The sequence below is a fragment of the Oryx dammah genome, unplaced genomic scaffold (genome assembly GCF_014754425.2).
Source record: "Oryx dammah isolate SB20612 unplaced genomic scaffold, SCBI_Odam_1.1 HiC_scaffold_21, whole genome shotgun sequence".
NCBI lineage: Eukaryota > Metazoa > Chordata > Mammalia > Artiodactyla > Bovidae > Oryx > Oryx dammah.
In genome coordinates this window covers 54,331,253-54,357,030 of record NW_024070205.1, presented here as the reverse complement: position 1 = coordinate 54,357,030, position 25,778 = coordinate 54,331,253, and the positions used below count along the sequence as shown (strand labels likewise).

The window sequence follows — 25,778 nt, the reverse complement described above, 5'->3', positions numbered from 1 at the left end:
GTGACATGCGCCAAGAGGTGGGGTTACCAAGGGGAGGATGAGACTTTTGGAGGTGAAGGGTATGTTCATTATCTTGAATGTGATGTTTTCACAGATGTATTCATCTGTCAGAACTTACCAGATTGTGTGCTTTAAAATAAGTGTAGTTTACTGCATGTCAGTTTTACCTAAAAGCTGTAAAATTCTTCTCTCCTATATATAGATATATATGAAATCAAACCCTAGCAGTATATAGAATTATTTCATTTCTTTTTTCCAGTTTCATACTACAGTTGACCCTTGAACAATCCAAGTTTGAATTGCTTGGATCCCTCCTTTTACATGTTTGCTTTTTTTTCTGCTAAATGCATACTACACTGCTACACAATACACGGTTGGTTGAATCCTCGGAGGCAGGAGGACTCTTGCCTAAGGAGAGCCCAGTAACTGTGAAATATGTGGGGATTTTTGACTGCACCAAGGGTTAGTACCCCTAACCTCTGTGGTGTTCAGTGGTCAGCTGTATATTTTAATGTATTCAACAGTTGTTCTGTCATTGGACAGTTTGGTTATTTCCAATCTTTTGTTATTATAACAAGGCTTTGTACATATATCTTTCTAGTATTATTCTAGTTCTAATCTTTGAGACAGATCTTTAGAAGTGGGATTGTTGTGTCAGAGGTTATTACACAGGTGATTTTGGGAGATGTTGCTAGATTCTTGTTCATAGGGGTTTGTATCATTTTGTATAATGATCAGTAATGTATGAGAATACCCGTTTCCTCTGCATTCTCTCACTAAATGAGTATGTTGTTAAATGTTTGGATCTTGCCAATAGAAGTGAGAAATGGTATCTCAATATAGGTTTAATTTGTACTTCTTTTATTATGAGTGTGAGAGAGCCTGTTTGCCTATGTCTATGAGCTCTTCTCTTCCTGCTTCTTTCCTGAGGACTGTCTTCACTTTTTTCTGCTCATTTTTCTGTAGCCTTGCTGGCCAGCCTCTTTATTTATAAAGTTCTTTATTTATAAAGTTCTTTATTTTTTAGGAATATTAACCCTTTGTAATAAATTTAAAATAACTTTTTCCTCAGGTTTTCACTGTCAAACTTTGCTTATTTTAGTCCAAGGGCTGGATCCTTTTTTTTTTAAATTTCTTAAGTAATCAAGTTCATGAATCTTTTCCTTTAGATCGTGAGACATAATTAGGAAGGTTTTCCTCACTCCTAGTAATCAAGAAAACTAACCAGTCCTATCACATGTACCACAGCCTTGTCTAACTCAATGAAACTGTGAGCCATGCTGTGTAGGGCCACCCAGGACGGATGGGTCGTGGTGGAGAGTTCTGACAAAATGTAATACACTGGAGAAGGGAATGGCAAACCACTTCAGTATTCTTGCCGTGGGAACCCCAAATATGAACAGTATGAAAAGGAAAAAAGATAGGACACTGAAAGATGAACTCCGCAGGTTGGTAGGTGCCCAATATAGGAGATCAGTGGAGAAATAACTCCAGAAAGAATGAAGAGACAGAGCCAAAGCAACAACACCCAGTTGTGGATGTGACTGGTGATGGAAGTAAAGTCTGATGCTGTAAAGAGCAATATTGCATAGGAACCTGGAATGTTAGGTCCATGAATCAAGGCAAGGAAGTGGTCAAACAGGAGATGGCAAGAGTGAACATTAACATTTTAGGAATCAACAAACTAAAATGGACTGAAATGGGTGAATTTCACTCAGATGACCATTATCCCTACTACTGTGGGTAAGAATCCCTTAGAAGAAATGGAGTAGCCATCATAGTCAACAAGAGAGTCTGAATGCAGTACTTGGATGCAGTCTCAAAAATGACAGAATGATCTCTGTTTCCAAGGCAAGCCATTCAGTACCACAGTAATCCAAGTCTATGCCCTGACCAGTAAAGCTGAAGAAGCTGAATTTGAACAGTTCTATGAAGACCTACAAGACCTTCTAGAACTAACACCCAAAAAAGATGTCCTTTTCATTATATGGGACTGGAATGTAAAAATAGGAAGTCAAGAAATACCTGGAGTAACTGGCAAATTTGGCCTTGGAGTACAGAATGAAGCAGGGCAAAGGCTAATAGAGTTTTGCCATGAGAATGCACTGGTCACAGCAAACACCCTCTTCCAACAACACAAGAGAAGACTCTACACATGGACATCACCAGAAGGTCAATACCGAAATCAGATTGATTATATTCTTTGCAGCCAAAGATGGAGAAGCTCTGTACAGTCAGCATAAACAAGACTGGGAGCTGACTGTGGCTCAGATCATGAACTCCTTGTTGCCAAATTCAGACTTAAATTGAAGAAAGTAGGGAAAACCACTAGACCATTCACGTATGACCTAAATCAAATCCCTTACAATTATACAGTGGAAGTGAGAGATAGATTCAAGAGATTAGATCTGATAGAGTGCCTGAAGAACTATGGACAGAGGTTTGTGACACTGTACAGGAGTCAGGGATCAAGACCATCCCCAAGAAAAAGAATTGCAAAAAGGCAAAATAGTTGTATGAGAAGGCTTTACAAATAGCTGTGAAAAGAAGAGAAGCGAAAGGCAAAGGAGAAAAGGAAAGATACACCCATTTGAATGCAGAGTTTCAAAGAATAGCAAGGAGAGGTAAGAAAGCCTTCCTCAGTGATCAATGCAAAGAAATAGAGGAAAACAATAGAATGGGAAAGACTATAGAGATCTCTTCAAGAAAATTAGAGATACAAGGGAACAGTTCATGCAAAGATGGGCTCAATAAAGGACAGAAATGGTATGGACCTAGCAGAAGCAGAAGATATTAAGAAGAGGTGGCAAGAATATACAGAAGAACTATACAAAAAAGATCTTCAGGACCCAGATAATCACGATGGTGTGATCACTCACCTAGAGCCAGACATACTGGAATGCGAAGCCTTAGGAAGTGTCACTATGAACAAAGCTAATGGAGGTGATGGAATTCCAGTTGAGTTATTTCAAATCCTGAAAGATGATGCTGTGAAAGTGCTGCACTCAATATGCCAGCAAATTTGGAAAACTCAGCAGTGGCCACCAGACTGGAAAAGGTCAGTTTTCATTCCATTCCCAAAGAAAGACAACGCCTAAGAATGCTCACACTACAGCACATTTGCACTCATCTCACACGCTAGTAAAGTAATGCTCAAAATTCTCCAAGCCAGGCTTCAGCAATACATGAACCATGAACTTCCAGATGTTCAAGCTGGATTTAGAAAAGGCAGAGGAACCAGAGATCAAATTGCCAGCATCTGCTGGATCATGGAAAAAGCAAGAGAGTTCCAGAAAAAACATCTATTTCTGCTTTATTGACTATGCCAAAGCCTTTGACTGTGTGGATCACAATCAACTGTGGGAAATTCTGAAAGAAATGGGAATACCAAACCACCTGACCTGACTCTTTGAAAAACCTGTATGCAGGTCAGGAAGCAACAGTTAGAACTGGACATGGAACAACAGACTGGTTCCAAATAGGAAAAGGAGTACGTCAAGGCTGTATATTGTCACTCTGCTTATTTAACTTATACGCAGAGTACATCATGAGAAACGCTGGGCTGGATGAAGCACAAGCTGGAATCAAGATTGCCAGGAGAAATATCAATAACCTCAGATATGCAGATGACACCACCCTTACGGCAGAAAGTGAAGAAGAACTAAAGAGCTTCTTGATGAAAGTGAAAGCGGAGAGTAAAATAGTTGGCTTAGAGCTCAACATTCAGAAAACTAAGATCATGGCATCTGGTCCCATTACTTCATGGGAAATAGATAGGGAAACAGTGGAAACAGTGGCTGACTTTATATTTTTGGGCTCCAAAATCACTGCAGATGGTGATTGCAGCCATGAAATTAAAAGATGCTTACTTCTTAGAAGGAAAGTTATGACCAACCTAGACAGCATATTAAAAAGCAGAGACATTACGTTGTCACCAAAGGTCCGACTAGTCAAGGCTGTCGTTTTTCCAGTAGTTATGTATGGATGTGAGAGTTGGACTGTAAAGCTGAGCACTGAAGAATTAATGCTTTTGAACTGTGGTGTTGGAGAAGACTCTTGAGAGTCCCTTGGACTGCAAGGAGATCCAACCAGTCCATTCTAAAGGAGACCAGTCCTGGGTGTTCATTGGAAGGACTGATGTTGAAGCTGAAACTCCCAATATTTTGCCCACCTGATGCGAAGAGCTGACTCATTTGAAAAGACTCTGATGTTGGGAAGATTGAAGGCAGGAGGAGAAGGGGACGAGAGAGGATGAGACGGTTAGATGGCATCACCGACTCAATGCACATGAGTTTGGGTAACTCCAGGAGATGGTGATGGACAGGGAGGCCTGGCATGCTGTGGTTCATGGGGTCGCAAAGAGTTGACTGAACGACTGAACTGCACTAAATTGCTTCTTGGAAGAAAAGTTAAGACCAGCCTAGATAGCATATTAAAAAGCAGAAACATTACTTTGCCAACAAAGGTCCGTCTAGTCAAAGCTATGGTTTTTCCAGTAGTCACGGATGGATGTGAGAGTTGGACTATAAAGAAAGCTGAGCGCCGAAGAATTGATGTTTTTGAACTGTGGTGTTGAAGAAGACTCTTGAGAGAGTCCCTTGGACTGTGAGATCAAACCTGTCCATCCTAAAGGAAATCAGTCCTGAATATTCATTGGAAAGACTGATGCTTAAGCTGAAGCTCCAATATTTTGACCATCTATGCGAAGAACCGACTCATTTGAAAAGACCCTGATACGGGGAGAGATTGAAGGCGGGAGAAGAGGTTGGATGGCATCACCGACTCAATAGATATGAGTCTGAGTAAGCTCAGGGAGTTGGTAATGTTAGGGAGGGCTAGTGAGCTGCAGTCCATGGGGTTGCAGTGAGTCCAATAGGACTGAGTGAACTGAACTGAATAATCAAGAAATTCATCCATATTTTCTTTTGTACTTATTTGTTCTCATTCTTACATTCAGGTGTCTGACCTAGTTGGAATTTATCCTTATGGACAGTGAGAAAAAAAAATCCCATTTTTATTATTTTCCACTTGGTTATCTAGGTATGTCAGCGCCACTTGTTAAAAAGTCTGTTTTTCTCACAGCTGACTCTTACTATACTATAAATTGCCAATGTAGTTGGGTCTATTTCTAGAAAATCTGTCCTGTTCCATGGTCTGTCTGTATGTATTCTTGGGCCAGTACCATACTTTTTAAATTATGGAGCATGCCTTAGCCCACTACCCCCCACCCCCTTCTATTTCTAGCTTTCCCTGTTTAATTGTTCTTCTGAATTGACTTTATATTCAACTCATAAACATACATACCTTTAAACATCTAAAAACGTCAGCCCCTCCATCCCCCAGGGTTAAATATTTTTATTATCTTCCACCCTTAGAACGCGATTTCCAGACTGTTGCTTGTCTTTTTCCACAAATCCTAAAACGGTAAAATGTGGGACTCAGAACTGACCCCACTGGCGTAACTGTAGAAATGACAAGGTTCCCTAGCATTATACTTCTTAGAGGGGCATGAGCGAGAACGTGGGCGCATGACGAACATTAGGAAGCTTGAAGTGAACCGGAGACCGCAGAGGGCCGCGAAGGAACCGGGCCCTGCGTCGCGGCCGAGGCGGAGGGTGGTGCATCAGAGGGACCGGGAGCGGCTGGCGTCTCAGCACCTGGAGATAAAAGGGTGCAGCTCTGGGCAGGTGTGAGTGGGGCATCTTTGTCCTTTCCCCCAGCCTCCGCTGATTGTCCTCGAAACGCCCGGGCCCAGGGAATCGCGCTTTCTCTCCCAGTTGCTGAGCCGTTCCGTCTCCCCTTCCTGTTACTCGGTGTCTTTGCTTTTCTCCCCCCGCCCCGCTCGACCGTTGGTTTCTTCCGCCGTGGCCCCGCCCCCTGCGCCCCGCCCCCCGGAGGCATCGGTACTTCCGCCAGGGCCCGTGAGTTATGACGTGTTTTCTAGGAGGCGCGGGGCAAAAGTGCCAGCGGCCGAGGAAGGCGAAGTTCAGTCCGGGTTTCCGCCCCCTGAGCCGCGTCTTTTCCGAAGGAGGAAGCGGTGATAGAGAGGGGTTTTGGTGCTGTCCCACCGGGAAGCGTCGGCCGCGCTCCGCTGTCCCGTCACGATGGACTCAGTACCTGCCACTGTGCCTTCTGTCACCTCTTCCCCGGGGGACCCGGAGCTTCTGGGCCCCCTGTCGGTGCTCTACGCGGCACTCATAGCCAGGCTCCTGGAGGTGACGGCCCTCTTCCCCAGCTCTGGCAGGCGGGTGGACGAGTTCTGAGCGGAGTGGGTGCCCTGACCGGGCGGAGGAGAAATAAAGTGTGTGTCAGGCCGGAGGAGGGCAGGACGTTCCGGTGCTGTTTAAGGAGATTGTGGGAGTGTATATGAGAAGGTTTTGTGGCGTTTTCATTTTTTTAAATTGAGTACTTAGGATGTGGCAGGGAGTGTGTTGCTTTCGACTGTACAGTCACGGTCAAAATAAGCGAGCATCATGTCTCTGCGGGTCCTTTTCACTTTACCCATGACACCTTTGGGGGATGGAGTCAGTACAACAGAAAATAGTGTAGAAGCGGAGAGGAGTGTAATGCCCTGTTTGTAATGAAACAGAGTTTCTAGGAACCAGTTAAAATTCACAGAGGTCTGTCTAGACCAGTTATTGGGAACTGTCTGAAGTTTCAGTGTTTGTCTTTATGTAAGTAGAAAACAGTTAAGACTTCAGATCTCAGAGGAAAAGCTAATTGTGGTGTTCATTATCACTCTGCTTTTATTAGCATCCCTAAAAACCTTCTATAGTAATGTTTCAATTTTTTTTAATGTGGCTTCTCAAATCATACAAATCAACTAAGAGAAAAAGGGTGATCCAGAGGGATTCTAGCCATGTGTTGGACAAAATGGTGTTTTGGAGACTGTTGTGAAATGGAAATATATGCTCCACATAAAGAGATTGAGATTTATAATGTTTAAAAAGACTTCAAGCCAAACAGGAAAGAGGAGGCTGCCAGTATCTTCTTTTTATTTAAGCAGTGGAAATACTGAAGAACGTTCAAGGGGATCTCTGTCTAATGGAGATGGAATTAGATTCCTGTGGATGATTCTCTGTGATGCTTTATTGTAAATTTCTTTCAGGTTTCCTACTATTTCTAATGTTTCTATTCCAGCTCCTTGCTACATTGCCTGATGATGTCCAGCCTGGGCCTGATTTTTATGGACTGCCATGGAAGCCTGTACTTATCACTGCCTCCTTAGGAATTGTTTCATTTGCCGTCTTCTTCTGGAGAACTGTCCTTGCAGTGAGTAAATTAATTTATACCTTTAGACTCATTAAAACAGGAGTATCACTGGCCCTTTTGCTTTTCTTTTAATTACTAACTTGAACTCAAATGAATGCTTATAATCCAAGCTAACATTATAAAATAATTCAGTGTAATCTTTGTTGGTAAAGACTTAGGTGAACAACATGACATGTGTATAATCTCAGTGGGGAAACTTTAGTTTATGAATCAGAAGCCTTAAAAATGTCTTTTTGTATAGTATAATACCATGTCAAGTAATCTATCCTAAAGAAATAACCAGTCATAAAATATATATGGGGTGTTAAAAATGGAACCATATTAATTAGAGTGAAAACTTGACAGAACCTAACCTAAATGATCTCTTGTGGGGGCAGGTTATTAAATTATTGTACATCCATATAATGAGATATTAGGCAGCTCTTAAAATTGATGTATTTCAAAGACACTGGGGTACAGAAAATGCTCACAATTTAATGTTAAGTGGAAGAAAGCCACAACCAAGACTTTATAGTGTAGATAAACTGTTTATTATGTAAAAACATATACACACAAAAGAAATGCTGCAAATGGTAAAAATATATATCAAAAATAATTTTTCAGTCTTTTTCCTTACATGTATGTTTCATGTATTTTCTAATTTGATCATATGCTGTTGTGTTCAGAAAACGTCTTTTTATTTGGAAATACAGATTACGTACTGTCCAAAGATACCGTTAAAATTTTTATTCCTTAGAGTCCTTTTCTGTGTGTAATTTGTCTTTCATGCTTATAGGTGTATGTGTTCTCGTACAGATACATACTTAACGATTCTGTTTCATGGTCATCTAATGTAATTGGGGGAAAAGTTATTCTGTATAAATGAGCTTTGCAGATGAAAAGGTTTCAGTTGAAGCTTAATGTGGCCAGAAACATTTAATGCATGCATATCTTTCTAAAATTGAGTTTTCTGATTTCCTAATTCTCTCAGACATATCATTGTTAATAAGCTTTCTCTCCTTGCACACGTGATTGTAAAATGATTTAAAAACAAAGGTCTTTTGCCTGGATTGTTGTGAAGACCCCTTAAATCTCATCGGGCTTTTCCTCAGCTACAAGGAAAAGAGATAGAACAGATAGCGAAAACGTTTTCTATTTTCTAGTCTTGATTGTCCCATCTCAAAATCTCTGACACAAGGTTATGTAGGCTTTATGTGCTAACTGCTGCCCCGCAGTCTCAACATTTGGGATCTTGTTCCGTACTCTCATTGCCAGCTTCTTGCTTCTTCCTGCTTTCTCCTACCTGTAGATTTGGGTGAGAGGAGGATAAAGGAAGCTTACTTTCTCATTAGCAAGGCTATGACATTAGAGAAATTGTCATTAATTTCTGTGTTGAAACTGAATGTAGTTTCTTGTGGAAAGTGAAAGTGAAGTCGCTCAGTCGTGTCCGACTCTTTGCGACCTGTGGACTGTAGCCCACCAAGCTCCTCTGTCCATGGGATTCTCCAGGCAAGAATACTGGAGTGGGTTGCCATTCCCTTCTCCAGGGGATCTTCCCGACCCAGGGATTGAACCCAGGTCTCCCACATTGCAGGCAGACGCTTTAACCTCTGCACCACCTTTAAAAGTGGTGTTAGATACTATAACAATATTGAGATATCGTGGATGATTTGTGGACTGATCTGAGCATCTCATCACCATTTATAACATTTGATAAAGGGAGCAGGTTACAGAGACATTCAGTAACACTTTTTTAAAAATTGAATACTGCTTGGATTTTATTCGTAATTCAGTGCTGACCCTAGGGGATGATTTAGAAGATACTGGCTGTTATTTCTCTTGTTGCTTGTGTATTTTCCTTTTGTTGTTTAGTTGCTAAGTCTTGTCCAACTTTTCTCTCGGCAGTCTTTTCCCTTTTAGATTTATGACCTCCATTTTTAGGGAGTTGGGAAAATCAGATGGTCTAATTTATTCGATTTCTAAATTCACCCAGTAGCCAACTTTGATTAGGATTTCTAAGATGTTTTCTGGTGGAAGAAGCATATCTTAGTTCCTGGATTATGCCTTTGTTTCCTCAGAGTCTTTTTCAGTTATCTTTGTTTCTAGATCTCATTCTGGCTATTTGGGGCTCTCAAATAAATGGTTTTGGGTAAATGAAGCATTAGTGTATTTAACAGGAAAATGTTACTCCTTTTTCACTTTTTTAAAATTGAAGTATAATGGACAAGTAATATTATACTAGTTTCAAGTGTGTAAAGTAATGATTTGATGTTTGTATATATTGCAAAATGATTGCCAAAAGTCTAGTTGACAGTCCATCACCAATACATAATTACAAGGTTTTTTCCCCCCTTGGTTTGGGAACTTTTAAGATCTGCTCTCTTAGTTTTCAAATATCTAATAATCCCTTTCCATTATGGAACTTAGGTGCTCATTTACTAAGATTGGTGCTCATTTAAAGGATATGTGAATGTATCTTTCTTTGCAAAAATAAGGTATTTACCTTAGTGCATTTATCCATCAGGAACTATTAAGAAGTATCACTACCAGTTACATTTGAAATGTCTTTTTTAGCCTTTTCCTATTTTTTAATCCTGTGAATCTTTTATGCTTAATCAGACCATTGTTAAATTTTCATTTGGTTATGATTTGACTGTTAAGAACTATAATAATTAGTAAGATGTCTTGACATCAAGCTTATTTTTTTCTCTTTTAGGTAAAGAGTAGAGTATATCAAGGTAAATATTCAGGCTTATTATTTGTGCTATACCCTCAGTATTGATATTTGATCTGAGTTTTATGTAAGCTAAAAGTAGAAATGGTGACATCTGACCTCTGATTAATTCCTGAATGTTTTACTAATCCCAGGTTGTATGCTTACATGACAGAGTAGATGGTGATGCTAGTAGGTGAGAGGAGATGAGGTGGAACAAATTGTGAGTGTAGGGAGAAGATTCAGTTTAAGCAGACTGACTTTGGATGTTGATATAGTACAATTTATTACCTGTGAACATGTTCCTGTGGTAATGATTTATTCAATACAGTAAATATTTAAGTAGATAATTTGAGGAATAGAGATATAAGTCAGTATGCTTGCATTTTCTGTTTCTATTTTCAAATGAAATATATTTGAAGTGATCACATTTTCTGAGAAGATCTCCACGAAGGGGAAAGATATGGAGCTAAAACATTTTACCATATTTCTTATCTTTGAAATAAATTTGAAGTGGAATCTCACTGAAATAAGGGTTATTATTATATTTTTCTTAAATTTTAATATGTTTATACCCTATTGCTATTAAACACAGATTTCTTTTTAAAAGCATAATAGTTCTGCTGAGTTCATTTACCTAAGTGCCAGATAACATGTCTTTGCTGCTAATACATTGGGTAATTCACTTTTTAGTGATCATGATAATTTTATGGATTTCCCACCCTTTTAGTCACTGAACAGCAAATTTCTGAGAAGTTGAAGGCTATCATGAAAGAAAATGCAGAACTTGTACAAAAATTGTCAAGTTATGAGCAGAAGGTATTATTCTTTCATTTCCTCTCCCTGCCTCTGGTTCTGTCTTGAGTTATTTCCTCCTGTCTTATGGTTCAGTTATTACAGTGTTTTTAAATCACATTTTAAAGTTTCATTATCTCCTACAAACTTCAAATATAAAGCAGTCATACATGTCTTACTGCTTTCTTCTCTCAGGGATCTCCTATTTGGAGATAAGTTTTGATATCACTATAATTTATGTTTCTAAAGTTTGAATGCTTTATTTTATGTAGATCAAGGAATCAAAGAAACATGTTCAAGAAACCAAGAAACAAAACATGATTCTTTCCGATGAAGCAATTAAATTTAAGGTAAAAATTTCTTCTTTTTGAGATTACATTCTAAAAACTAAAGAAAAATAATGAATGGTTGTTCTTAATCCATTTTTTTGTAGGATAAAATCAAGAATCTTGAAGAAACTAATGAAATTCTGGGAGACACAGCTAAAAGTTTACGCGCTATGTTAGAGTCTGAGAGAGAACAGAATGCTAAGAATCAGGACTTGGTAAGAGTTTTGCTGTTAAGTGTTGCTATAATTTGGCTTTTGAACTATTTTATAGGTTGTGTGAGATGAACTCTGCATTTTCCTGTGCTGTAACTAGAGTCATTGAAAGTCAGGGAAGTGGAACGTACTTCTGTGCATTTTTGTGGGATTTTAAATACTGTTAACCCAAGTAACTATTTTTATGGGCCTAGAAAACATTTTTTGTTCTCTGCCCTGGGTAATTTTCACGTTGCTTGGCCCTGCCCTTTGAAACATGTAGAGCAGTGAAGAAATAGTTGCCCCTTTGTGTGGTCTTAGTACTTTGTTTTGATTTATTTTTGCATGTTTTATTTCTAAAAATAAACTTTAAATATTTGAACAGTTTTTGAATTACATACAACATGCAAAAATAGTAGAGAATGTTCCCATATATTACACACACATATATTACAAGCTTGATCACCTGACTGAGGTAGTATTTGACAGGTTTCTCTGCTATGAAATTAACCCTTTCTCCATCCTTTGTATAGTATACTCTTTGGAAGAAGGTTACTGTGCACAACCCACAGTTAAAGCTGTGCAGAGTTAGGCTCCATCTCTGTGACAAGGCAGAGTATCTTTGTAAATTTTGGGATTCTGTTTCTGAGATTTGGCTCTTCTCCCTCAAGTGCAGTCATTTTTAGTTTAGCAAGAGAAGTTTTAAGTGACTTTGGGGTTTTTTTATCACTAGGAAAATTCATTGATTTGAACTGGTTTAATTAATTTTTTTTTTTTCATTTTCTTTGCTTTGACTTTTTAAATCTCATCATGTACCACATTATGTCATAACTAGGAAAGTTGTGAATGGTATGAAATGTTTATGTCTTCAGTATTTTCTTTCCTCATGTTTCTACATTCTTGACTTTTCTCATAGGCCAAAATTGGATTGTCTGCTTTTACTCAGTACCTAGGGAATAGCACTGGGATGTGTGTTATTTTTTAATGTTTCTTCCTTTTATCATATATCCCAGTGTTTCTACTGCAATCCTGAAACATTTTTGTGTCCTTTTTTCTCCATTGCAGATATCAGAAAATAAGAAATCTATAGAGAAGTTAAAGGATGTTATCTCAGTGAATGCCTCAGAATTTTCAGAGGTAAAGCTCTACAATTCCTGTAAGATAGTAATATGATGTCTTAGTATTTTGAGGAGCAAACATTGATGTGTGCTAGGAAATGTGAAAAACCAAAACCATATGAATTAATTGGGAAAGTGTAACTTTTGTGTGTGTTCTTCATTGGAATTAGTGCACTAATAGCAGTGTTTTCATTAGGTGCAAATTGCCCTTAATGAAGCTAAACTTAGTGAAGAGAAAGTGAAGTCTGAATGCCATCGGGTTCAAGAAGAAAATGCTAGACTTAAGAAGAAGAAAGAGCAGGTAAAGGAAAGTTATCATCATAGATTAAACTAGAAAACCAAGTATTATTACTTCTTGGATATGTTTTTAAGAAGATGAAGTATGTATGCAGAATTCTATTTTTAGGTATGCAAAGTATAAACTGTGCTCCCCAGATTGAGTGCATGTATACATTCTCCATCTGCTCTGGGTTTTCTGCTTTATACAATTCCCTGTAGCTATCAGAATGTTTAGTCTTTGTCTCATCCAGCACCAACCAGTTACTAACTTGAGTAGCCTCAAGGGGGCGAAGGATTTGCTTAGACCAAAGAATTAGGTATTTGTTACCCTCCTTTGAGGAGTTACTGCCTCTCTGACCAAGAGAAGGTACCTGATGTGGAGTCTGGACTTGGTAGGCAGTGAGATATTGTCGTTCAGTTCCTGCTGGAAGTGAGTTATTTGAACTGGCGGCAGTTTTCTGCAGGATGCGGTACACTAGACCAATGTCCTGACAGCTCTTAGGCGCTCAATGCAGTTCTGAATGTTGGAGCCACTCTCTCCTCTCCTTTTACCAAAGCTGTAGCCCATAGTGACAAGCCAGAGAGAAGCACAGCTCCCTGCTTCCCTGTCTCGTTCATGTGGTCCTGCTACCTTCTCTGCAAAAGCCATAATGTTTGGAAATTCATGTATTTTAACTTTTCAGTTGCAGCAAGAAATCAAAGACTGGACTAAATCACATGCTGAGCTCAGTGAGCAAATCAGATCATTTGAGAAGTCTCAGAAAGATCTAGAAGTAGCTCTCACTCACAAAGATGATAATATTAACGTGAGTTCATTTTTTTGAATACATGCTTAATTTCTCATAAATTCTCATGAAATCTGTGCAGTTGAAATTGAGAGGCTGTTTCTAATAAATATCCTTTTGCTTCTTTTCTAGGCTTTGACTAATTGCATTACACAGTTGAATCGGTTAGATTGTGAATCTGAATCTGAGGATCAAAATAAAGGAGGAAGTGAATCAGATGAATTAGCAAATGGAGAAGTGGGAGGTACGATTGGTTTCTGAGAGGTTGGACCTCTTTCTGCCTTCTTGTCTTTAAGTACACTGATGCTTTTCTCTGCGGACTGAATTTCCTATTAAGGGTTCCAGGTGTAGATGCCTGTCACTGAATTTGTACAGTCAGCCCTCCAAATCTGTGGGTTTGCATCTGCAGATTTAGCCAACTGCATTTTGAAAATATTGGGAGGAGAAAAATTCCATAAAGCTCCAAAAGCAAAGATTCACTTTGCTTCATGCCAGCATCTGTTTACTTAGCATTTACATTGTATAAGGTATTATAAGTAACCTAGAGGTGAAATATGTGGGAGGGTCTGTGTAGGTTATGTTGAAATGTTGTGCTCTTTTATATAAAGTACTTGAGCATCCATAGGTTTTGGTTTCCTGTTGGGAGAGGTGTGGGGAAGTCCGGAGCCAGTCTCTTGTGGACACTGAGGGACTACAGGGCTTTGTGCCCTGGGCCAAGATGGTTACTGGGTTGTAGTACAGCTAGGCATGCAGTAAACACTGACATGGCTTTTCCATTCCATGGACAGCTGGATATGTGCGCTGGCGCCAGAGCAGCACCATCCTGTCTCACTTCTATGCATCCTGGACATTCTTCAGTAGGAGAACCTCATTTCTCAGCTTCATGTCTACTGTATCTGTAGCTCTCTGATTTTAGGGCCGCAACCAATTTTCAAAGTACTGAGCTGCAGGGAGCTGTAAACTAAGCAATGAGAGCTAAAGGGCAATGGAAGAGAGCAATGGAAGCTAAAGGGCAACAGTGTTTACTGATGAGGGAGGTATTTCTAGACACCGAGTCCCGGGTTGAATGTTGCCCGTATTGGGAGTGTTTTAAACTACACCTGGTAGCAGGTTCAAGGGGAGAGAAGAGGAGTGAGTCTTTCTAAGTAAGATATTTGACTGGGGGCAGGTAGGTCCAAGAGAGAAGAAAAGCTGTGTTTCACGTATCCCTTCTTGCTCAAGAACTGCATGGATGTTTTTACTGTACAGACTGGGAATTCATTAATTTTTTCAATCTAACTTTGGAACTCTCTTGGAAGTCAATTAGCCTAATCAGTTCTTTTGGTTAGTTTGTTTTTTCTTTGAATGTTTGAACATGGTAATTGTTGGGGGAAATCAAGGACATATAGTTAAACAGTAAGGAAGGAAAGAACAATGAAATCCTTTTTTTTTTTTTTCAGGTGACCGGAGTGAAAAGGTGAAAAATCAGATTAAGCAGATGATGGACGTTTCTCGGGTATAATCCTTTTTATAGAGTGCTGTAATCCCCTAGAGAAAGAAATGGCAACCCATTCCAGTATTTTTGCCTCAGAAATCCCACAGACAGGGGAACCTGGCGGGTTACAGTCCATGGGGTCGCAAGAGGCAGATATGACTAAGTGACCAAACCACCACCACTATAAGTGCCTATGATAGTAATATTCTTACTATTAAGAATATTTAGAATTAGAGTATTTATTATTAAGAATAGTAAATATAAGACTATTTACTATCAAGAATTCTTACTTTTAAGAATATTTTTTTCTTCTGCAATTTTTAGACGCAGACTGCAATATCAGTAGTTGAAGAGGATCTAAAACTTTTACAGTGTAAACTCAGAGCCTCCATGTCCACTAAATGTAACCTGGAAGGTAGGTTGCTTCTTAAAAAGAAATTGCTGTTGGAAAAATAAAGAATGATTTCCTCTTTCCATGTTTTTCACTCCCTTTAATACTGCCCCCCTCAACGAGTCCTCCAGTTCTTGTGCACACACACAAAACTAAGATGTTTTATCCCCTCTAGACCAAATAAAGAAATTAGAAGAGGATCGCAGCTCACTTCAGTCTGCCAAAACTGTGCTGGAAGATGAATGCAAAACACTAAGGCAGAAAGTAGAAATTCTAAATGAACTCTATCAGCAGAAGGAGATGGCTCTACAAAAGTAAGATATCGTGCTTCATTGTTAACGATATTGTCATCTAACTAAATGCATGTACTAAATGCATGTAGATAATCTTGTCATTTTTAAAGATTGTTTATTGTATTTTTCTATCTATAATGAGTATAAATTTGGCTTTCTTCCTTTTCTACCCAGTTTCCCATAACTTGCATTTTTTTTTCCATTTTGACTGATTGTCAGCAATTATTGCCTGTAATTTACCTGAAGGGTGGTAGTTATTGGTACTAACAGTTGCTGTTCTGAAAGTGCTGCTTTTATGATCTGTGCCCTTTCTGCAGCTCCACCGCTTATTCCACTTTTCTTTGTTGTTGTCACTTACATCCTTCTTATTTGTCTTACATTTGTTCTTCTAGTTCTTAATAGCCTTTAAAAATCCTGAGTGATTTATAAGATGATTTTTGGTAGAATCAGTATACTTTAAAAGGAGTATTTAGTTATTGACAGTATTGTAAGTTTTTGAACTTAATACGGTCAAATATTCAGAGTATACATATATAATATGTAAATATTGCAAGGTTTTTGGGAGTTTTGAATTTAGAAATACCTGTTTGGTGTATTTAGCTATTAATCTTTTGAAATTGACATCTCAAATTAGGAGTTAGGTATCTTTTGAAAGATATACTTTTGTAGTTCATTTTAAATTTTCTTCACAAAAATACGTGAACTCTCTATAAAAGTACTTTATTGGTGGCAGTTGCTAATTGTGTTTGTTCCTATAGTTCGCTCTTTGGTGTTTATAGCAGTCTGTGAGAAAGCTTCTTTTGCTAAGGAAATTTAATCTTTTCCAAATGCTTTGGTTGCTATCACCAGATGCCGTTAAACATTGAAACTATACCGCTGACTTTTTCTCTTAATTCTTTGCTCACCAAGAAATCAGTTTAGATTTTCCGAGTTTTATTCAGGCAAGCTCTAAGTACCTGGTTTGCTTTCAGTTCAGTTCAGTTGCTCACTCGTGTCTGACTCTTTGCGACCCCGTGAACCGCAGCATGCCAGGCCTCCCTGTCCATCACCAACTCCCGGAGTCCACCCAAACCCATGTCCATTGAGTTGGTGATGCCATCCAACCATCTCATCTTCTGTTGTCCCCTTCTCCTCCAGCCCTCAATCTTTCCCAGCATCAGGGTCTTTTCAAATGAGTCAGCTCTTCGCATCAGGTGGCCAAAGTATTGGAGTTTGAGCTTCAACATCAGTCCTTCCAATGAACACCCAGGACTGATCTCCTTTAGGATAGACTGGTTGGATCTCCTTGCAGTCCAAGGGACTCTCAAGAGTCTTATCCAACACCACAGTTCAAAAGCATCAATTCTTCGGCACTCAGCTTTCTTTATAGTCAAACTCTCACATCCATACGTGACCACTGGAAAAACCACAGCCTTGACTAGTCGGATCTTTGGTGACAAAATAATGTCTCTGCTTTTTAATATACTGTCTAGGTTGGTCATAACTTTCCTTCCAAGGAGTAAGTGTCTTTTAATTTCATGGCTCCAGTCACCATCTGCAGTGATTTTGGAGCCCAGAAAAATAAAGTCAGCCACTGTTTCCACTGTTTCCCCATCTATTTCCCATGAAGTGATGGGACCAGATGCCATGGTTTTCGTTTTCTGAATGTTGAGTTTTAAGCCAACTTTTTCACTCTCCTCTTTCACTTTCATCAAGAGGCTCTTTAGTTCTTCTTCACTTTCTGCCGTAAGGGTGGTGTCATCTGCATATCTGAGGTTACTGATATTTCTCCTGGCAATCTTGATTCCAGCTTGTGCTTCCTCCAGCCCAGCGTTTCTCATGATGTACTCTGCATATAAGTTAAATAAGCAGGGTAACAGTATACAGCCTTGACGTACTCCTTTTCCTATTTGGAACCAGTCTGTTGTTCCATGTCCAGTTCTAACTGTTTGCTTTAGACAAATATTTCTCATTTCATTATTTATTATTATTTTTTAAAAAGCACTTCTCTGCCACTAGTAGTCATTTGAATTACCTGAATGGCAGTTGCCTTTCTTTATGATACATAAAGTCAGTGTGATACAGCACTCTCCAGCATCCACTCAGTCACCATGTCGGCACACTCTGCACTCCATCCCCAAAGCCGTTGTGTGTGCTCAGACTCAGTCATCTCTTCTGCCACCCCTTACCTTAACTACTCACCTGTCTCCAGTTTCTCTTTCTTACACCTCTTCCAAAGTCTACAGTTGCTGGAACAAACTTCCAAAATACGAGTCCTTTTATGTCGTCACGTGCTTAAAATCTGTCAAGGGGGTTCTGTTCCTGCAGGATCAATTTCAAACTCTTCAGCAGGTGCACAGGGCACTGCCCCTCTTGTGATCCTGGGCAGCCCCTCCAGGTGCGTTTCCGGTGGTTCCTGATGCTGCCTTAGCAGCCTGCCCGCGGTTCCTTTGTGCCACTCTGAGCTTCTTCGTCATTATACATACTGCCTTTTCTGCAGTAAAAATGTCCTTTTATTTTATTTCCACTGGCAATCTCCTGCCTACTCAAATGGTTATGTGCCTTAAAATTTTTCTAGAGTAAGTTGTGACATAAGTAGGTGACTACTCAAGAGTACTCATTTTTTCCTTACAGTGTAATTCCTTTTTTTTCCTTGTAATGTCATTCCTAATTATAATGTATTTAAACCTGTTAAGGTTTAAATCTGCATGTTGATATTTTCTTTGTATTTGGTGGCCTGTTCTGTGTTTTTTTTTCTTTTCCTTCTTTATGTCTTTCAGGTTGTTTGAATATTTTTCAGAATTCTGCTTTTCCTTTGTGTAAGCTAGGTAGTTATTGGTTGCTTTAACTGTCTTCATGTAATTACTCTAAAGAGGAGAGCATGTATCCTGGACTTACTAAATTAGTAGACATCCTGACTTAGATGCTCCTGCATTTTAATTCTTTGTATATTTGAACTCCACAAGTTGTTTTTATTGTCCACTATAGTGCTTTCCGGCCAGTAGTCACTTAATTTACAGGCATACCTCATTTTACTGCATTTTGCTTTATCGTGCTTTGCAGATACTACGTTTCTTAGAAATTGAAGGTTTGTGGCAACCCTGAGTCAAGCAGGTCTGTCAGTACCATTTTTTTCAACAGCATTTGCTTACTTCATGTCTCTGTGTCATATTTTGGTAATTCTCACAGTATTTCAGACTTTTTCACTATTACTGTATTTGCTGTGGTGATCTGTGATTGGTGATCTTTAATGTTACTATTACAAAATGATCATAAAAGCTCAGATGATGGTTACATATTTTAGCAGTAAAGTGGTCAGTAATTAGGGCTTGTATGTGGTTTCAGACGTGATGCTGTTGCACACCTTATCATAGGCTAGTTACAGTACAGTGTAAACAGAACTTCTGTATGTACTGGGAGACTAAAACAGTTCCCAAAGTCCCTTTCTTTCTTTGCTTTATTGTGGTGGTCTGGAACTGAGCCTGTAGTAGCTCTGAGGTCCGCCTGTAGTTCTTCCTTCTCCCCTGCACCTTCGGTGTCTCTCATTTGGAATCACTTTGATTCTGCTTGAAGAACATCCTTTAGTGACAGATGTGGCCAGTTTATCTTTGTGTGAATACATCTTTATTTTGAGTCCTTTTTTTCAGGATCTTCTGCTGGCTCTGGGATTTTTGAGTTACTTAATTCCAGCACTTTAAAGATAACCAATTTCTTCCTGGTTTTAAAGTTTCTTCAAGGAGTCCAGTATCACTCTTATTTTCCGTGTTCAAATGTCTCACCCTTGCCTTTGTGGTCTTCAAAAGTTATTTTGGTTTTTCAGCAGTTTTATTCGGAGCTGCCTAGGTGTGGGTGTTTTTAGTTTTTATTTTTCTTCTCCTTCCTTCCCCCTTCCCCCAATCTGTTTTGCATTTATGCTGTTTGAAGTGATTGACACCTGCTGAATTTGGGGGTTTTTAATCCACGTATTAATTCTGTCTCATTCTTCTCTGAGATTCCATTTAAATCTTTTAAAATTGCTTCTCCTTTGTGTCTCCTACATTGTCATCTGTATTTGCTCCATTCTGGATGTTTTTTCCTGACTTATCTTCCAATGTGCTAGCATCTCACTTCAGTTATCAAATCTGCTACTAAAATCATTCGTTGAATTCTTAATTTCAGTTAGTGTGTTTTAGTTTTATATTTCTAATCCTTTGCTGAAATTCGTAATCTTTACTTCCGTGAATATATAAAGCACAGTTATTTTAAAGCCTGTGTGATAATTCCATTATGTGGATCCTCAATGAGTCATTTCTGTTGTCTTTTAGATTTTAATCACAGTGTCTTGTGGGGTGCCTGGGCATTTTTGATTGAGTGGCGAACACTGTAGAAGGAATTGGAGGCCTAAGATGGTGTTCTTTTTCCTAAAGAAAAAAAAGTTTGTTTCTAGCAGGTGGCCATTACTTTAATCCAGTCACCAATAAAGATCATTCAGAGATGACTTAGTTCCTTCAAAGGACACTGCATTATTTGTTTGGTACTCCAAGTACACAATTCTTTCTAGTCTCAACATAGCCCAAGGCTTTTACTAGGATGCCCCTTGTTGGAACCCCTTAGCTCTGCTTTGTTTTCTGTGCCCCCGGGAATCTGTTGAACTCTGTTCAGCCTCCTTATATCTCTTCATTGTCTTCAGTGTATGGGTCAACCCTAGAGGAAAAGTGACTTCAGATGGCAGGCTTACTTGTAATTCTGAGATTCCTTTTTTTATTGGATTGTGACCTCGTGTATTAGCTTGATGCCTTCAAGCACGTTCTTTATATTTTTTCCAGTGTTCTATATATTTTGTCTAATGTTTTATTTGTCTGATGTTTTTAATGTTCTCACACTAAGTCATTCATTCTTGGAAGGAAAATTGTCTGTGATCTTTCTTCAAGACCCAGTTTTCTCACATCTCTCCCTGTGCCAGAGTTAGGGGATTGTTCTGTGGTTAACTGCATTGTTAAACTGCATTCAATAGTGCCCTCTATTAGTACAGGGAGAGTACTTTACGCATATTGTATCTTTAGTGTCTTTCTAGGTAACCAGTATATTTTAGCCATTCATGACACTTGCTGAAGTATTGAATGGACAGTTACAAAAGAATATATAACTCTTTTTCTCTGTGATTATTGTTTTTACTGTGTTTTTTCTGATTATGCTTCTGATTGATAGAAACTAAGTTTCAAGTTTCTTTTGAGTCAGAACTATAGTCAAAGTACTAGAAAAGGAAAAAAAGAAAAATAGCATTTTAAAACCATTACCACATGTTGCTTCCATTAAAATTTCTGTTATAGTATATTAATATCTTGAACTTGAAAGTTAAAACCAGTTTCTAGTAGGTGATACTCTGATTATGGGACAGTTTAGATTCTTTTCCTATCCAATAGACACTGCCAATTCTGAGATTTTTCTCTTTCCTCTGATCACAGCTCCATTGACAGAGGCAGTAGAAGTTCCGCATCTGAAGTGTGGGAGTGTTCTATGGTTAATTGCACAATCGGAAGACTTTCTAAAAGGCTTCTAAAGACTAATTATCATGGTGCCAGTCTGGATTGAGAAATAGTCCTTCCAAGATTGAAATAAGAGAAGTAATTACAGGTCTTTCCATGGTAGAAATAAGAGCTGTAATTATCCCGTGCTCTATCCTAGTAAGCTTGATTGTGTTAGGTTGATCAGCCCTGGCTCTCCATATTGAAGTAAAATGAGCTCTCATTGTCTCAAACACAAGAAACTTGCCCATGGGGTGCAGCGTTTTTTCCATTTGTTTGTTTCATTTATTAGTGAGTAGAGAATTGTGAAAAGTTAAAAAATGCAAGTGTTGCCAATAGGCAGAGTTTGATTTTTATCCCTAAGTGGCAGGTTTGAATTCCTTCCTATGACTTTATATGAATATGTTTTGCAAAGGATGGGAAGTAACCTAGAGACATTTAGACAGAATGCTGGGAAAAAAGAGAAGCACCTTCATTTGACAACTGATTTTATCTTAGGAAATTGAGTCAAGAAGAGTATGAGCGGCAAGAAAGAGAGCAGCGGCTGTCAGCTGCAGATGAAAAGGCAGTTTTGGCGGCAGAGGAAGTGAAAACTTACAAGTGAGTCCAGATTCTGAGAAGGGTATCAGTGGCTGATGAAACTACTGTAGGCGTTTTTTCAAAACAAAACTGTTTTTACACTGTGTAGAACAAAAATAGCACCAAAGCAGAAATAAATGGTCAAAACATTTAACATGAGAAAACAAATTTTAAGTTAACAAAGGAAAAATGTTAAATTAACAGAAATTTCCTTACACCCAGTACTAGCAAGACTGAGGGAGCTTGGTTCATGCCAAGAGTTCTGAGTGGTTTTATATATTGGAGAAATTCTTTTTTGGAAGGCAGTTTGATGTATGATGTATCTAAAAATCATTAAAATGATAGTAGTCATAGCTCTGGAAAATCTTCTGTGGATATAATTAAAAGAAGAAACAGCTTTCTGGAGAAAGATTTATAGCAGAATTGTTTGAGAACATATGAAGAGCAGTTAAGGAAATTATAATGTATCAATTCAGAATCCAGCTCTTAAATAATAAAGAAAGAAATTATATAGTATTAGTTTTGATCACAATATGCTCTTATAACCAGGGAAAATGTGTTTTTGTAAGTATGGGTGGTCTGAAAGGGTACAGTTGTTAAAGGGAACATGGTAAGATTGTGTAAAATTTTATTCAGTTGCGCTTTAAATAATAAAAGGAAGTTTAACCCTTAGGCGGAGAATTGAAGAAATGGAGGATGAACTACAGAAAACAGAGCGCTCATTTAAAAACCAGGTAAATCATACTGCCCTACAGGGCAGGATTCTTTGCTATCTGATACAGATTATTACAATAGCTATTATAGGGAATCCTTGAACGTATTTCTTGATGGGTTGTTTTTTTCAGATTGCTACTCATGAGAAGAAAGCTCACGATAACTGGGTAAGATTTTTTTTTTCTTTTCTTTATTTTATGTGGTCTATCACAGCTTATTTTGGATTTTTTTCCTCCGAATAGCTCAAAGCTCGTGCTGCAGAAAGAGCTATAGCTGAAGAGAAAAGAGAAGCTGCCAACTTGAGACATAAGTATGTTTTTAAAACTTGTATTTTCAGTGTGTTTTAAGAGTTTTTAAAGGCTGTGCCATGATATCCAATAAGGAATTTTCTATTCCATATTTAAGTCTATTCTTTCTTTATATTCAAGATTATTGGAACTAACCCAAAAGATGGCAATGATGCAAGAAGAACCTGTGATTGTAAAACCAATGCCAGGAAGACCCAACACACAAAACCCTCCACGGAGAGGTAGGGAGTACTTTTAAATGGCAGCAGTCTATATTTTGGTTAAAAATGTGTTTTAAGTTACTTTTTATTTCTGTAATACGTGTGTAATATTTATGATGCCCTAGAAATAATCCCAAGAACTTACTAAAGAAAAAAAGGTTAAAGTGCCAACTCTTGCTCATTGTCTGCAGGTCCCCTGAGCCAGAATGGCTCTTTTGGCCCATCTCCTGTCAGCGGTGGAGAATGCTCCCCACCGCTGACAGCAGACCCACCCGCAAGACCTCTGTCTGCTACGCTTAATCGAAGAGAGATGCCTCGAAGTGAATTTGGTGAGCATTGCCATGTTACCTTGTGGTAAACTGTTTCAAGAGTTCTCTCCTTCTTTGAGAATTCTGTTGCTAATGTAAGCAGCAGGTGAGAATTTGGGTCTGTCCAATATAGAAAAGGATTAATTTGTCTTGGTGAGTAAATAGTCTACTTTAGATCTGCTTTAGAACAAAAAGCATTTATTTACTGTTATACTATTGTATTTCTTATATGTGAACATATATGTAAACAAATATAAACATTTATAGATAGTATATATATAAATATCATTGATTATTGTTTCTTTTCAGATTTTTGTTGTGAAGTGTAAAACGTTTATCTTTAAATTTCTGTTGAGTTCCTCTCTTGAGTATTATAAAAGTAGCCTTAAAACTTTGTAGTTAATGCAGTGTACATCTACTTCTCATTACTTTAATATGAAATGCTGTTTAAGTCTAGTTCTAATCATAAATGTGTTTATACTTGTTAAGATATAGAAGTCAGATTACATATAGACTGAAAAGTCTATAAACAGTTGCTGGTAGCTTGAAGTACCTGACTGGTGCTGGTGCTATTAATGTGCAGGTCTTTCAATCCAACATAGTTCTTGTTTTAATTCTATAGGTTTGTGCATAAACTGTAAGTGATTTCTCCTCATACATATTGGGAGACCCGTTTTAAATTTTGCTTTAGGTAGAATTGAACCCTGACCTGACCACAGTTGGTTTATTCTGAAAAATTCATGCAAGGGCTCTGTTACCTCTTTCTCAAGGATCAGTGGATGGGCCTCTCCCTCGATCTCGATGGGCCTCTGAGGCATCTGGGAAACCCTCTGCCTCTGGTAAGGGACCTGAGTGTGTTCAGTCTCAGATTGTGGAGGAAGTGGGCGGAGGCCTTTGTAGTCCTTCAGAACGCGTATACACTTCTGAACAAGCCTAAGTCTGCTCCCTGGCTTCCCACAGATCCAGAATCCGGTGCCGCTCCCACGGTGAACAGCAGCTCCAGAAGCTCTTCACCCTCTAAGGTGATGGATGAGGGCAAGGTAAAATCTGCCGTCATTTTGAATTGTTATTAGGTATTTCCGGACACATCTAACTTTTTCTACAACACCCTCTCTTTGCCTTATCCATCTCCCTTTTATGTGTTCTATCTGTACCATCTCATTTATTTTTTTAAAAAGCAAACTGTTCCCCAAGAGCCTGAAGGCCCTTCAGTTCCCAGCATTCCTTCTTTGGCTGAGCATCCAGTATCAGTAAGTACTTAGAGGTTGAGAGCAACACTGCATTTTCTACTTGGTGTATTTCTAGAAAAGTTCTAAGGAGCATGACACTAATCTGCTTTGCTTAAAATTGCATGGCAATACTGACTTATGACCTGGAAGTGTTTCTGGGTCGCTGAAGTCTAGTTGGTTGGTTTTTACTCCTTTTTCTTGTTTTGGTTAAGTGATTAATCTCTTTAGAGCATCTATTGTAAATAACCTTAAAAAAATGTGAAAAAGTCATCACTCCAATGCTATATGGTGTGTGCTTCAATGATGAGAGCTTTAAGGCAAATTAGCTTATCATATATTACATAAACTCATCATATTTGGAAGTATGCTATTTAAGAATATCTCCAGTGGTATACTAGGTAAGCCCTGTGCCTTATTGTGAATAATCTGAAATTAGATTGGTAACAGGGATTGATTGCTGTAAGTGAAATATGAATAGTGGAAATCTTTAATTATGCCATTTCCCAGCAGCAGCCTTAAGTTATGTTCATATAAGGGTCTTCTCTTGAAACTTGCATAACCATGATAGCTAGAGAGTCCTATGATTATACCTCAGAGTGCTTTACTATGTTGAAATCAAGATACATATTTTCATTATTGAGAATTTCCAACCCAGTTTCCCATAGGGAAGTACAGGTTAGTACTTTGTAGTACAAAGGATGCTGTTGCTGGGGAATGAAGGTGGCTGTTAGAGCTGTGCCGGCTGAACTCATATATATATATATATATATATATATAGCACTGTCTCTGTGTGGAACTCCTTCGACCTCCAGGGCAGGACTCTAGGAGGACACATTGCTTGAGAGCTCTTTTTATCCCAGGGCAACCTGGAGAAGACCCAAGACCCCTTTGGAGTGGCAGACTTCAAAGAGAGTGGAGCCTCCTTTGACAGAAGGGAGGCAGAGGAGGATGAGTGCAGGCTTGGCATCAGACCCCCTGTAGTGAATTCTAACTCAGCCTCTTTATGTGCTGTGTGACCTTCAGCAAATTATCTAATACTGTCTGTGCTTCTTTTCCCTCATGTTTAAAACAAGATGAGATCTTATAACATATGAAAGGAAATTTAAGGTACTCTGAATAGTAGCTTTTATTACATGTATGTGAAAATGGATCTTTTCACTCCTTATTGTTCTTTCCATTCTTAATATGGAAAAAGGAGCTCTTGTGGTGATGGGAGGAAGGGGCTGCCCTAGACACAGGTCATAGTGTGTGTGGTATGGTGGGTTTCTCAGTTGGGAATTGCCTCTGTTAATATCCTTTGACAGTCCTCTTGCTTCCTCTCTGTTTGCACATATAAGC

General features: G+C 38.7%; 1 protein-coding gene across 4 annotated transcripts in view; it reads left to right on the top strand.

Moving 5' to 3' along the window:
* MIA3 (MIA SH3 domain ER export factor 3) overlaps nucleotides 1–25,778 on the top strand; it is a 56,354-nt gene that overhangs the window by 27,961 nt on the left and 2,615 nt on the right. Inside the window, exons 1-22 of one of the 4 annotated variants that reach the window (XM_040263061.1) lie at nucleotides 5,912–6,215; nucleotides 7,141–7,272; nucleotides 9,968–9,989; nucleotides 10,695–10,783; nucleotides 11,032–11,109; nucleotides 11,193–11,303; nucleotides 12,345–12,416; nucleotides 12,594–12,698; nucleotides 13,360–13,482; nucleotides 13,594–13,705; nucleotides 14,901–14,956; nucleotides 15,260–15,350; nucleotides 15,502–15,640; nucleotides 21,601–21,702; nucleotides 22,355–22,415; nucleotides 22,527–22,562; nucleotides 22,638–22,705; nucleotides 22,824–22,924; nucleotides 23,095–23,232; nucleotides 23,982–24,050; nucleotides 24,172–24,251; nucleotides 24,390–24,461. In XM_040263061.1, coding sequence (XP_040118995.1) covers nucleotides 6,105–6,215; nucleotides 7,141–7,272; nucleotides 9,968–9,989; nucleotides 10,695–10,783; nucleotides 11,032–11,109; nucleotides 11,193–11,303; nucleotides 12,345–12,416; nucleotides 12,594–12,698; nucleotides 13,360–13,482; nucleotides 13,594–13,705; nucleotides 14,901–14,956; nucleotides 15,260–15,350; nucleotides 15,502–15,640; nucleotides 21,601–21,702; nucleotides 22,355–22,415; nucleotides 22,527–22,562; nucleotides 22,638–22,705; nucleotides 22,824–22,924; nucleotides 23,095–23,232; nucleotides 23,982–24,050; nucleotides 24,172–24,251; nucleotides 24,390–24,461 — 1,968 coding nt within the window. In that variant the 5' untranslated portion in view covers nucleotides 5,912–6,104. Of the gene's footprint in view, nucleotides 1–5,911; nucleotides 6,216–7,140; nucleotides 7,273–9,967; nucleotides 9,990–10,694; nucleotides 10,784–11,031; nucleotides 11,110–11,192; nucleotides 11,304–12,344; nucleotides 12,417–12,593; nucleotides 12,699–13,359; nucleotides 13,483–13,593; nucleotides 13,706–14,900; nucleotides 14,957–15,259; nucleotides 15,351–15,501; nucleotides 15,641–21,600; nucleotides 21,703–22,354; nucleotides 22,416–22,526; nucleotides 22,563–22,637; nucleotides 22,706–22,823; nucleotides 22,925–23,094; nucleotides 23,233–23,981; nucleotides 24,051–24,171; nucleotides 24,252–24,389; nucleotides 24,462–25,778 lie in introns of those variants that run through there. The other 3 variants (XM_040263058.1, XM_040263062.1, XM_040263059.1) reach the window with 3 other exon arrangements.